Source organism: Anomaloglossus baeobatrachus, chromosome 5 (genome assembly GCF_048569485.1).
Source record: "Anomaloglossus baeobatrachus isolate aAnoBae1 chromosome 5, aAnoBae1.hap1, whole genome shotgun sequence".
In the NCBI taxonomy this organism is placed as follows: domain Eukaryota; kingdom Metazoa; phylum Chordata; class Amphibia; order Anura; family Aromobatidae; genus Anomaloglossus; species Anomaloglossus baeobatrachus.
In genome coordinates, this window is record NC_134357.1 from 402,434,414 (window position 1) to 402,447,471 (window position 13,058).

Here is a 13,058-nt window from a genome sequence, read left to right on the forward strand (position 1 = left end):
GGGCAAGCTCACTCGCCTCTTCTTAAAGGGCCAGTATCCCTGGAACAGGATATGGCTGATTACAGGTACAGGGTATTTAAGACTTCATTTTCCATGTGGGCGGTGCCTGTTCAATGTGTTCCTGTAGCTAGGTGTTCAGGTACCTCTGTGCCTTGTACCCAGATTAACCCTGTCTCTTCCGCAGTGCCTGTCTGCTGTCCCGACTGTGTCCAGCTTGCCGGTTTCCCAGGAGGTGTCCTGGTGACTGTCTGCTGTGGATCCCGCTATCTTCCGTCAGCTTGAACCAGTCATCGATCCTGGATTCCACCTGGATACTTCAGCCTGCACGTCCCGCTGGATACGGACCTCGCCTACTGTTACTACTCGGCACCTGTACCCGGTTCCAGTCATTCGTCCTACATACGGTTCCCGTTGGACTATTAGTCACTACCGTGCAGACTTCTGAAGGACCCGTACTCCGTACCCCTAGTGTTCATCTATGCCCTCTGGAGGGGTGATCGGACAGTCTCTGTATAGGGGTTCGCTCCTGGTTGCCTCTCTGGGGGAGTCCGGTGCTCGGTCCCGTGGATCCACTTCCAGGACGTTACAATATGCTTATAATTCTAACCTATCCATCCTCCAGCAGTTCTGCCTACACTGAATGCAGCAAACAGCGTTATTTATATGGAATAGAACAGATTTATCTTTGACAAGAGAATTTTGGTTTTAGGTTGCTGCGGCAAATGTAAGGTTTTAATGTCTGCTTATATGCCTCTAATCCCCACCTATTCCTCCTGCAATAGCTATCCCTATACTGTTTACAGGGTAAAGTGAACTGAGCATCACGACATTTGGTCTTATATAGATGTGACGCCTCTGAACTAGTCAGGGTGTCACAGGGTACTGCACTCTTTTATCTTGACTGGTGTAGGACTCAACCCCCCCATAGTTCTGGGATCCGAACTTTTGGTATTGCTCCATCAGCATGCAAATCCTAGTCAAAGCTCACACCACACCCTGTCAGGCACACCAGTGGGTGGTCTAGCTGGAAAAGGGCCACTCGTCTAGGGGTCAGGCAGACTAGTGTCGAGGGAGGAAGTCAGAGAGAGGAAGTGGAGAGCAGAGCTTGGTCAGAGTAGTAGTAGCTCCCAAAGAGTGAGGAGCTGGGAGTTGGAGCTCTCTGGGGACTTTTGGCTAGGTCGCAGACGGTGTGGTCTGGGACCGGTGGAGTCGGAGACCCGGTCGCAGGGTATTGCCGACAGCTTCAAGCATAGGGGTCACAACGGATACTAAAATATAGTGCATGGAGGCAAGGTACAGACCATCAGCAATACCAAAGGGAGCGGACTCCCGGACAAGCTCCCCTGAAGTGACAGCGGCACCCAGAGACTTGGTTTACCTTTGTGGCAGAGTCTGTTTTGTGGCCGCAGCACTACCAACACTGCCTGATTGAGTACGCTGTCCTCCACCGCTTCCAATCTGCACCACGCTCCCCACCACCTCCATCATCCAGAGTCCTGGGGCCTCCCCAACCCGTGGAGGGAACGTCATCTGGCTGCCCCACTTCATCTCCCCTGGGTTCTCCCATCGGCAGCAGCAGTACTCCCCTTACCGCATACCACGGGTAGCGTCAATAACTCTTATCCCCTGTAAATACCCCCTTTTCATTTGAAATGGTCATGAGTCCCCGGGTCCGGCGACCCTTGAGCCACAGCAGCAACCCTCGGATCCGAGCGGTTCGACCGCTGCAAGGGCGGCACATAGACATGCTGACACGTTGCAGCCAGCCAAGCAATGCCAGTAACCAACATGGCTACAGCATTACCATGATTGGCAGGCAATTCCCACATGTTTGTGGTTGAAAAACAGCTGCAAAACATGTGGGGTGGGGACTCGAGCAAGGTGTTTAAGCACCAGAGATTCTCGATGGAGGATCGGGTGGTCCCATGCACAATGATACTCGATCGAGTATTGAGCAGTGGAGAGCACTCTCACCCATCACTAATTAATACACATGGATTACTTAAGTAAGGTGATTTTGTTCCTCATCAATGATGTTGAAAAGCCCTGCTCAGATGCTTGATTTTATTAAACAGTTTCAGACACGAACATTTGTAAACACCAACTTGACAGCAAATGTTTAATTGCCAATCATGCAGGTGTGATCATGTTTTTGTAAGGGCAAAATTTTCATTCAAATAAGTACTAGGATTTACTTATTGTATCGGGAACCTCACCAAGGTGAAATGCACAGGTAATTTGCCAAAGAAGCAGGTGAGATGCGGTAAGGTGACAACTTTGCCCTACCTGGCCTTGGCACCACTCATAAATGCAGAAACAGCATAGTGACAGGTTTTGGTCTATTTCTCCACTTTGCATCTATATTTTGAAGCAAACGTTCTTTTTACTGGAAGCTATGCAAATTATCCACCAATGAAATCATCTGTATAGCCTAACTACAATTTAGGAGTTCTCATTTAGACAAGTCAGGAGGTTATGGTAGCTGAGACCCTAACTGTCCTCTTGTCCCACAGCTTGATGTCACACCATATTGTAAATTAATAGGCAATGTTGGAACCTTTAAATCAAAGTCAAAAGTATCACACCATGCACCTTTTGGCATTTCCTCTTCTTTCAGGTCTTCACAGGGATCATGGTTGTGGAACTTCTATTATTTATTATATCTATTTAGCAATTATAAATTATATATTATAAATCTTAAAATGAGAAAACTTTGAAATATAAGCATATTTTTATACCTTCTTCTAAATTTCTTGGGAACAAGTGCCTATTCTTGGTGGTGATGGGGGGATTTGGCTACTACTCTAGTTTAGCTCATTCTTATATTATTCCAAAATTAATAGGTTTATGATTCCAATATAATAATTCAATTTTTTTTTCTACAGTCGGCATCATGAGGAATTGCACTGGCAATGGCTGGACTGCTCATTCCCCTCCGTACCTGAAGGCTTGCTTCTTTAACACCAGCTATGAGACAGATGAAAAGGCAAGTTAAAAACATATCTACCTAATTTAATCCACCTAATCTTTCTGTGTAATCTAATCTATTCATTTGTTTTAATTGTTGTTAACTACCGATTTTCAAAAATAAAAATAGTAATACAAACCTGGGAGGAGTCTGATTGGATCCAAACTCATTCTGCAGCAGGACGATGATCCCAAACATACAGACAATGTCATTAAGCCAGTGTCACACTTGCGAGTGCCTCGCGTGTATCTTGCGCGAGTCTCACATTGCATCACCCGGCATGGCCACACATTCTCTGGACACAAGCGTCTCAGCTGCATAGAGGTGCATGCAACCGACCCGCTCCTGTGAGGAGAGTGTGAGTCCGTGCCAGGTGATGAAACGCGAGACTTGTGTGAGATACACGCGAGGCACTCGCACGTGTGACACCGGCCTAAGAAATGTCTTCAGCATAAGGAAAAACAAGAACTCCTGAAACTGATACTATGCCCCACACAGAGCACTGTTCTCAGCATCAGTCCGAGTGGAAACACTTGAAGAGACAGAAGGATTTACACAAGCCTACATCCACAGATCTGTGGTTAGTTCTCCTAGATGTTTGGAACAAACTACAAACTCCTTGCTGAGTTTCTTCAAAAAGTATCAACAAGTATATCTAAGAGAATTGCTGCTTTGATATTGTATCATAGTATCATAGTATCATAGTTTTTAAGGTTGAAGGGAGACTCTAAGTCCATCTAGTTCAACCCGTAGCCTAACATGTTGATCCAGAGGAAGGCAAAAAAAAACCCCAATGTGGCAAACAAGTTCCAATGGGGAAAAAATTTCCTTCCTGACTCCACATCCGGCAATCAGACTAGTTCCCTGGATCAATACCCTGTCATAAAATCTAATATACATAACTGGTAATATTACATTTTTCAAGAAACGCATCCAGGCTCTGCTTAAATGTTAGTAGTGAATCACTCATTACAACATCATGCGGCAGAGAGTTCCATAGTCTCACTGCTCGTACAGTAAAGAATCCTCGTCTGTGATTATGATTAAACCTTCTTTCCTCAAGACGTAGCGGATGCCCCCGTGTTCCAGTCGCAGGCCTAGGTGTAAAAAGATCTTTGGAAAGGTCTCTGTACTGTCCCCTCATATATTTATACATTGTGATTAGATCCCCCCTAAGCCTTCGTTTTTCCAAACTAAATAACCCCAAGTTTAATAACCTGTCTTGGTATTGCAGCCCACCCATTCCTCTAATAATCTTGGTCGCTCTTCTCTGCACCCTCTCCAGTTCAGCTATGTCCTTCTTATATATCGGTGACCAGAATTGTACACAGTATTCTAGGTGCGGTCGCACTAGTGACTTGTACAGAGGTAGAAGTACATTTTTTTCATGAACACTTATACCTCTTTTAATACATCCCATTATTTTATTAGCCCTGGCAGCAGCTGCCTGACACTGTCCACTAAAGTGAAGTTTACCATCCACCCATACACCCAAGTCTTTTTCTGTGTCTGTTTTACCCAGTGTTCTACAATTAAGTACATAATCATAAATGTTATTTCCTCTACCCAAGTGCATGACCTTACATTTATCTACATTAAACTTCAATTGCCACTTCTCAGCCCAATCCTCCAATTTACATAAATCTCCCTGTAATATAAAATTATCCTCCTCTGTATTGATTACCCTGCAGAGTTTAGTATCATCTGCAAATATTGAAATTCTACTCCGCATGCCCCCAACAAGGTCATTTATAAATATGTTGAAAAGAAGCGGGCCCAATACTGACCCCTGTGGTACCCCACTATGAACTGAGACCCAGTCCGAGTATGTACCATTAATAACCACCCTTTGTTTCCTATCACTGAGCCAGTTTTTAACCCAGTTACACATATTTTCCCCTATCCCCATTATTTTCATTTTATGTACCAACCTTTTGTGTGGCACCGTATCAAAAGCTTTTGAAAAGTCCATATACACAACATCCACTGCATTTCCCTGGTCCAGGCTTGAACTTACCTCTTCATAGAAACTGATCAAATTAGTTTGACAGGATCGATCCCTCATAAACCCATTGTATTAAAGGCAAAGGTGGTCAGACCAAATATTTTAAAAATATTGTTGAAAGCATTCTTACTTTGCAGCATTCTTTGCACATTTGTCTAAAACTTTTGGACATGACTTGACTTTGTCTTTGTGTACATAAAGTGCTCAGCATAAATGAATACACCCAATCTGAAAAGAAAGATTTTATCAATATTTCACTGCAAATAAGAACAATTTCCAAAATTTTAACAAGGCTGAGATTCATGGGTGGACACTGGGAGCAAAGGGGCCCTGTGCAAGAATTGTGTATCCCTCCCCCCTTTCTTAAAGGGGTCTTCCATTTTAAGTTTTTTTTTGTGTGTGCTCATTGTCTTGTGCTAGGAAAAAAATAATAAAATCAGAGTTACCCATGGCCCAGTGATGTCTCTCTGCTATGGCTCTGTCCATCTTTACAGGCTGCAGTGATAATTTCACTCGTGACCACTTTAGCTAATCACAGGGCTCAGCAACTTGTGCCATCCACCTTGGCGTGACAGCTGAGCTCAGTGATTGGCTCCAGCAGTCACATGTTTTAGTCTTGACATCACAGCTACAGCCTGCAAACATAAACCAGAGCAGTAGCAAAGAGGAATTGCTGGTCCTGAGGAGAATAAAGCCTGCTTTACACGTTGAAATTTCCCATACGATTTTGTATGCGATTTGCAACGCCCCCATCGTATGTGTGGCACATTCAATTTGTTGAACGTGCCGCACAAACGATTAACCCTCGTCACATGTACTTACCCTTCCATACGACCTCGATGTGGGCGGCGAACGTCCACTTACTGGAGTGGGAGGGACGTTCGGCGTCACATCGACGTCACGTGGCAGCCAGCCAATAGAAGCGGAGGGGCAGAGCTGAGCAGGACATAAACATCCCGCCCACCTCCTTCCTTCCGCATTGCTGGCCGGGAGCCGCAGGATGCTGGTAAGATCTGTTCATCGTTCCCGGGGTGTCACACACTGCAATGTGTGCTACCCCGGGTACGATGAACAATCTGACGTGCAATTCTAGAGACAGGTACGATGTGTATGCGATGAACGTTTTAACGTTCAATCGCAATCGCACGTACCTGTCACACACTGCAATGTACCTTACAATGCCGGATGTGTGTCACTTACGACGTGACCCCGCCGACACATTGTAACATATATTGCAGCGTGTAAAGCAGGCTTAAGAAATCCTGATTGTATTGTTTTTCCCTAGCACAAGCCTAAGGGCATTAATAGAATGAAAACAGAAAATCACTTTCAGTAACATTATTTAATACAATAACATGTTGGACACATATCAGAACATGACAATGCACATATCAGAACATGACAATGCACATATCAGGCAAGTAGTTAGCACACTTTCTACACGTCACATCAATACAGCGCACGCATCAGACACATCACACAAGGACTGCACACACAATCAACACATTATCCAAGCACAACTCACGTATTCAACACATTACACAAGCACAGCACACACTTTCTACATGTCACATCAATACAACGCACGCATCAGACACATCACACAAGGACTGCACACACAATCAACACATCACACCAACACAGTGCACACTTTCTACATGTCACATCAGTAAAGCGCACACGGTAAACACATCACACAAGCACAACTCACACATTCAACACATTACACAAGCACAGTGCACACTGTCTACATGTCACATCAATACAGTGCACACATCAGACACAACACACAAGGACAACACACACAATCAACACATTACCCAAGCACAACTCACGTATTCGACACATTACACAAGCATAGCGCACACTTTCTACATGTCACATCAATACTGCGCATGCCTCAGACACATCACACAAGGACAGCACAAACAATTAACACATCACACAAGCACAGCACACAGTTTTATACATCACACAAGCACAGCCCAAACATGAGAGATGTCATAAGCACAGTGCACACATCACACATATAAAGTTTACATTTTATAAACATAACATGAGAGTACACCACACACATCACAAAAGACCAGGACATAAATTGAACATATACATCAGAGAAGCCCAAACAGACACAACAAGTGCACAATTATTACTGCACACACTATATCATAAACAAGTCAGTCACACAGCTAAGAATATTTATCACAGGCAGATTCACACTTGCCAAATATACACATAAATTCACATATACCATGTACCCACAGATACAGGCCCATTCCATATATACAGGCACCAACATACCAGATACATACATATGTAGCACCCACGGGGCAAGGGGTATAAATATTCGTCACCGGGCCGGTGATGTTGGGTCTGAGGATGTCACGGGTGGCCCTGCCCAGCTTCATGGCCCCGGGGCCTACAATAAAATAGATTGTCCCATGACGCCACCTGTGGTATGCGGCCAGGGATTATCCGCCGCTGCGGGTGATGTCCTCCGGGGCTGCTGGTGTTGCAGCTAAGATGGTTCTGCTCCTCACAGGTGGAGCAGGCCCTGGGGAAGATGATGAGGGTTGTGGTGGTGGCTAGCACCGAAGCGTGGGGTGACGGCGCCGGCAGTAAGAGGCAGAGTCAGCTGCTGAGGTTCCAGGTCTTTTTACTCACAGTTGCAATGCAACCTCAGGTTACTGGTCTCTACCGTGATGGGCCCCAGCCGATCCCGAATCCTATGGAGGTCAGTAACAGTCCGGTAGTCCGTGGGCCCTTCCTTCTTGCGCTTTTAAGATGAATCCCCGTGGCCTAAAGCTACTTAGGGTTCCCGATCAGTTGTAGGTTTTTTAGCTTCCATCCCATGTGCAGCAGACACGGGTTTGCCGTGGGGTTGGACTTTTTGATCACAACCCCAGAACCTATGTGCCACTGTGCTCCGGGAACTGGTGGTGGTCAAAGGGACGTACAATCCCCCTGTCCTGCAGATTCTGGTGATCCAACTTAAACTCTGTTCCACTCTAGGATTCTGCACCCTGCACAGCGCCGGTCTCGAGGGAGCAATGAAGCTCTCCTCTCGGCGACCAAATTGTCTCCTATGTCCCACAGGAGCTACCGAGAAACCCGTCCGCTCCCTTCCTCTCCTGCTGGAGAATCCCTTCTGTTGTCCTAACTCCACCTGGTGGCCGCTACTCCCCATGTTCCCTGTCACTAGTGGGTGGCAGCCCCCCATGTTTGGTGACTACCTTAAGACCCGACCTTAGCCTGGTCCCCAATGGGAAGGGCAACCTGACTGCATGTATGAGTTTGTGTGTTGTGAAACCAGTACCGACCTCCTTTGAATCCAGGATGAGTACCACACCTTAAGTGAGGTACAGTACCCTGTAGCGATTGAAGGCTCAGGGGCGCCACACACACATTTTGTAACATAATGGTGCTCTTGTTTACATATTCCCCTTGTGAAAATTGGAAATCTGGGGTTAAAAAATTATTTTAGTGGTAAAAAATGTAATTATTTTTACTTCTCTGCCCAAAAAAATAAGATTTTTTGACACATCTGTGGTGTTAATGTGCTCTCTCCTGAATTAATTTAATGATGTAGTTGCTTATTTGGGGGGGATTTCTGCTGTTTTGACATATGAGGGGGTTTTCAAATGTAAGTTTGCGTCTGCTGTTTATTCCATCCAAAATGGTGCTCCAAAATTCAAATAACACTCCTTTCAAGCCCTGCCATGCCCCCATATGGGTTACCAGAGTAATCAGATAAAAATAGCACAACAAATTGTATGGTGCATTTTCTCCTGTTAGCCTTGTAATTATACAAAATTTGGGGATAAAACAACATTTTTATGGGACAAATGTGATTTTTTATTATCACGGCTCAGCCTATTAAAATTCTGTGAAGCACCTGACGGTTCAAGGTGTTCACCACCTATCTAGATAAATTCCTTAAGGGATCTAGTTTCCAAAATGGGGTAACTTGTGGGGGGTTTCCACTGATTATTCACATCAGAGGCTCTGCAAATGCGACATGGCGTCTGCTAACGATTGCAGCCAATTTTGCATTTGAAAAGTCAAATGGCGCTCCTTCCTTTTCAAGCCCTACTGTGCTCCCAAGCAGTAGTTTTCCACCACATATGTGGTATCAGCATCCTTACAAGAAATTCCACAACAAATAGTATGGGGCAATATTTTCTGTTAACCTTGGGAAATAAGAAAATTTGAGCTAAAAGAACATTTTTGGGGGAAAAATTTGATATTTGTTAATTTCAGAGTTAACTGATAAAATTCTATGAAGCATCTGGTGGTTCAAAGTGCTTATCACACATATCTGTTGGTTCAAAGTGCTCATCACACATATAGATAAATTCTGTAAGGGGTCTAGTTTCCAAAATGGGGTCACTTTTGGGGGAGTTTCCACTGATTAGGCACATCAGGGGCTCTGCAAATGCAAGATGGTGTCCGCAAACAATTACAGCCAATTTTGCATTCAAAATGTCAAATGGCAAAACTTTCCTTCCGAGCCCTGCTGTGCATCCAAACAGTAGTTTTCCACCACATACTGTATGGATTATCGGCCTACTCAGGAGAAGTTGCAAAAAAAATTGTATGCTGCATTTTTTTCCTGTTACCCTTGTGAATATGCAAAATGTAGGACTAAGGTAACTTTTTTTATGGAAAATTTAAATGTTTCCCTTCCACATTGCTTTAGTTACACATTGCACCTGAAGGGCTAATTAAACGTCTTGGATGTGGTTTTGAGTACTTTGAGGGGTGCAGTTTTTAGAATGGTATTTTATGGATTTTTTTCTGTCACCTAGGCCTCTCAAAGTCACTGGAAATGTGATATGGTCCCTAAAAAAATTGTTTGGTAATTTTTTCATGAACCCAAATTTTGCATACCTGTGTTATCTAACTAAATATATTTCTAAAGGGGTTATTGACATGAATTTCTCATCAGTTGTTGGTAACAACCCATCCAATCCCCACAAGCAAAGAAATCAAATCATAGATGTCCATAAATTAAGTTATGTATAATAATGAGAAATGACACAAGGAAGATGTATTGAAAACAAGAAGATATACAGGTACCAAAACTCATGGAAAGTCATGACACCAGCTGAAATGAATAAGTAATTAGAAAGCAATCCTGCTACTTAGTCAAATATTATATCAACTGGTTGAACTGATGGCCTATAAATAGATGTCTCATTACCAAGGTGCCACACAAGTAACATCTTATGATGGGTAATATCAGTGAGCTGTCTCAAGACCTTCATAACCTTATTGTTGCAAAACATACTGATGGGATTAGTTAAGGAAGAATTTCTGAACTACTGAAGGTTCCAGTGATCACTACTGGGGTCATAATCCAGCAGTGGAAAGAACAGCATTTCACCATTAACGAGGTACAATCTGGTGCTCTCCACAAAATTTTAGAAAGAGGTGGAAAAAGAATTATCGGAAAAGTTGCCCAAGAGCCAAGGACCACCAGTGGAGAGCTATAGAAAGACCTGGAATCATCAGATATAATTGTTTCAAAGAAAACAATAAGCAATGCACTCAATCTCCATTGCCTGTACGTATGTATGCTCACCACGCAAGACTTTGTTGTTAAAGAAAAAGCATGTACAAGTGCGTTTAAAGTTTTCGCAACAACATTTAGACATGTCTATGAAATACTGGGATAATGTAGTCGAGTCAGACGAGACCAAAATGGAACTGTCCATAATGCACATTATGCACATAATGTTTGGAGGCCAAAAGGCACTGCATATCACCCCATAACCACTATACGAACTGTGGAGTTTGGAGGTGAAAACATCATGGAGTAGGGCTGTTTATCAGCATATGACACTGGCAAACATCATATATTTGAAAGAAGGATGAATGGACAAATGTACAGAAACATTCTTGATAAAAAATATGCTTCAATCTAACAGGGTGATGACAATGAAACCAGGGTGGACATTTCAACAAGGCAATGATCCCAAACACACAGCCAAGGATATTCTCAATTGGCTTCAAAGAAAGAAAATAAATCTGTTATAATGGCCGAGCCAATCATCTGACCTGAATCCAATATAAGATTTATGAAAGGAACTAAAGGTCAGAGTTCATATAAGGAGCCTATGGAACGTTCAGCATTTGAAAGGGTGTTTGTGTGGAAGAATGTGCGAAATCACACCTGAGCAATGTATGCGACTAGTTTCTCCATACAGGAGGTGTCTTGAAGCTGTCTTCTCCAATAAGGGAATTTGTATGAAGTATTAAATAAATTTCAATAGGCGTGTTCAATACTTTTTCGCCTTTGTCATTTATCATTAGTACATATAAGTTAATTTATAGACATTTATGGCTTGCTTTCTTTGCCTGTGTGGATTTGATGGGTTGTTACTGACATTTGGTGAGAAATTCATGTCAATAGCACCTTTAGAAATATATTTACTTAGAAAATGTATGACATATTCAATACTTATTTCACTTACTGCATAAAAATGAAAGATGTGAAGAAGATCATAATATGAGTTATACCTTAGTTTCTTCAAAGTACCCCCATTGACTCTGATGACACCTTTACGCCCATTTGCATTCTCTCAAGCAGCTACATCAGATAGTCACCTGTATTGGCTTTCTAAAAGTCTTGAAGGATTACTCAGAGGTGCTGGACACTTGTTGGCTGCTTTGCTTTCACGCTATGGTCCAAGTCATCCCAGTCAATCTCAGTTGGGTGGAGATAAGGTGATTGTGGAGGCCAGTGGCGTAACTAGAGTTGGATGGGCCCCGGCGCAAAGTTTAGACCTGGGCCCCCCCTCCACATACACAGACACTTGGGGTAAGGCATACCTCCCAACTTTTAAAGAAGGAAAAGAAGGACAAAGTTTGCGGCGCGCTCAGCGCGCCGCGGCAAATTTTTAGGCCACGCCCCCTAACCACACCCATTTCACAGTCACGCCCATATCCACTCCCCATCCACACCCATTCAGCATGGACACGCAGGCAGCCGGCGGGCCTCCAGCATGGACACGCAGGCAGCCGGCGGGCTTCCAGCATGGACACGCAGGCAGCCGGCGGGCCTCCAGCATGGACACGCAGGCAGCCGGCGGGCCTCCAGCATGGACACGCAGGCAGCCGGCGGGCCTCCAGCATGGACACGCAGGCAGCCGGCGGGCCTCCAGCATGGACACGCAGGCAGCCGGCGGGCCTCCAGCATGGACACGCAGGCAGCCGGCGGGCCTCCAGCATGGACACGCAGGCAGCCGGCGGGCCTCCAGCATGGACACGCAGGCAGCCGGCGGGCCTCCAGCATGGACACGCAGGCAGCCGGCGGACCTCCAGCATGGACACGCAGGCAGCCGGCGGGCCTCCAGCATGGACACGCAGGCAGCCGGCGGGCCTCCAGCATGGAAACGCAGGGAGCCACAGTGAGGCGGCCGGTCGCCCACACAGTGAGGTGGCCGGTCGCCTTCACAGACAGGCGGCAGGGGGGCGCCCGCACAGACAGGCGGCCGGGGGGCGCCCGCACAGACAGGCGGCCGGGGGGCGCCCACACAGACAGGCGGCCGGCCGACCGCACAGAGAGGCTCCGGCCGGGGGTGAGGGGGGGGAGGGAGGGAAATCAGCGCTGGGGAGATTTTACTGTACCAGCAGCAGCACAGGCAGCGCTCCTCTCTGTTATGCCACGTCTACTGGGATGGTAGGAGGGAAAAGCAGGGAGGCGGAGAGAGAGTGGGTGGGCGGAGCCCGGGAGCCGGCCGTCCCGATCGTGGCAACGGGACAAACAACGTAAAGCGTGAAAGTCCCGCTGTATCCGGGACGGTTGGGAGGTATGGGGTAAGGGATAATGACACTGACACTCGGGGTACAGGATAATGACGCTGACACTTGGCTCTCACCCACAGCACCCTGAAATCCCTCTATCAGCACCCAGCTTTCCTATGTTCTGATATTTATCTTGTCCTCAGCACCCAGCTTTCCCATATCAGAGCATGAGAAAGCTGGGTGCTGAGAGATGTATATCAGAACATGGGAAAGCTGGGTGCTGAGAGATGTATATCAGAACATGGGAAAGCTGGGTGCTGAGAGATGTATAGCAGA

At 45.5% G+C, this 13,058-nt stretch overlaps 1 protein-coding gene across 3 annotated transcripts in view; it reads left to right on the forward strand.

The window, feature by feature from the left end:
• LOC142310214 (vasoactive intestinal polypeptide receptor 1-like) overlaps positions 1-13,058 on the forward strand; it is a 281,055-nt gene that overhangs the window by 110,060 nt on the left and 157,937 nt on the right. For all 3 annotated transcript variants that reach the window (XM_075347700.1, XM_075347701.1, XM_075347702.1), the window contains exon 4: positions 2,886-2,986. In XM_075347700.1, coding sequence (XP_075203815.1) covers positions 2,886-2,986 — 101 coding nt within the window. The remainder of the gene's footprint in view (positions 1-2,885; positions 2,987-13,058) is intronic.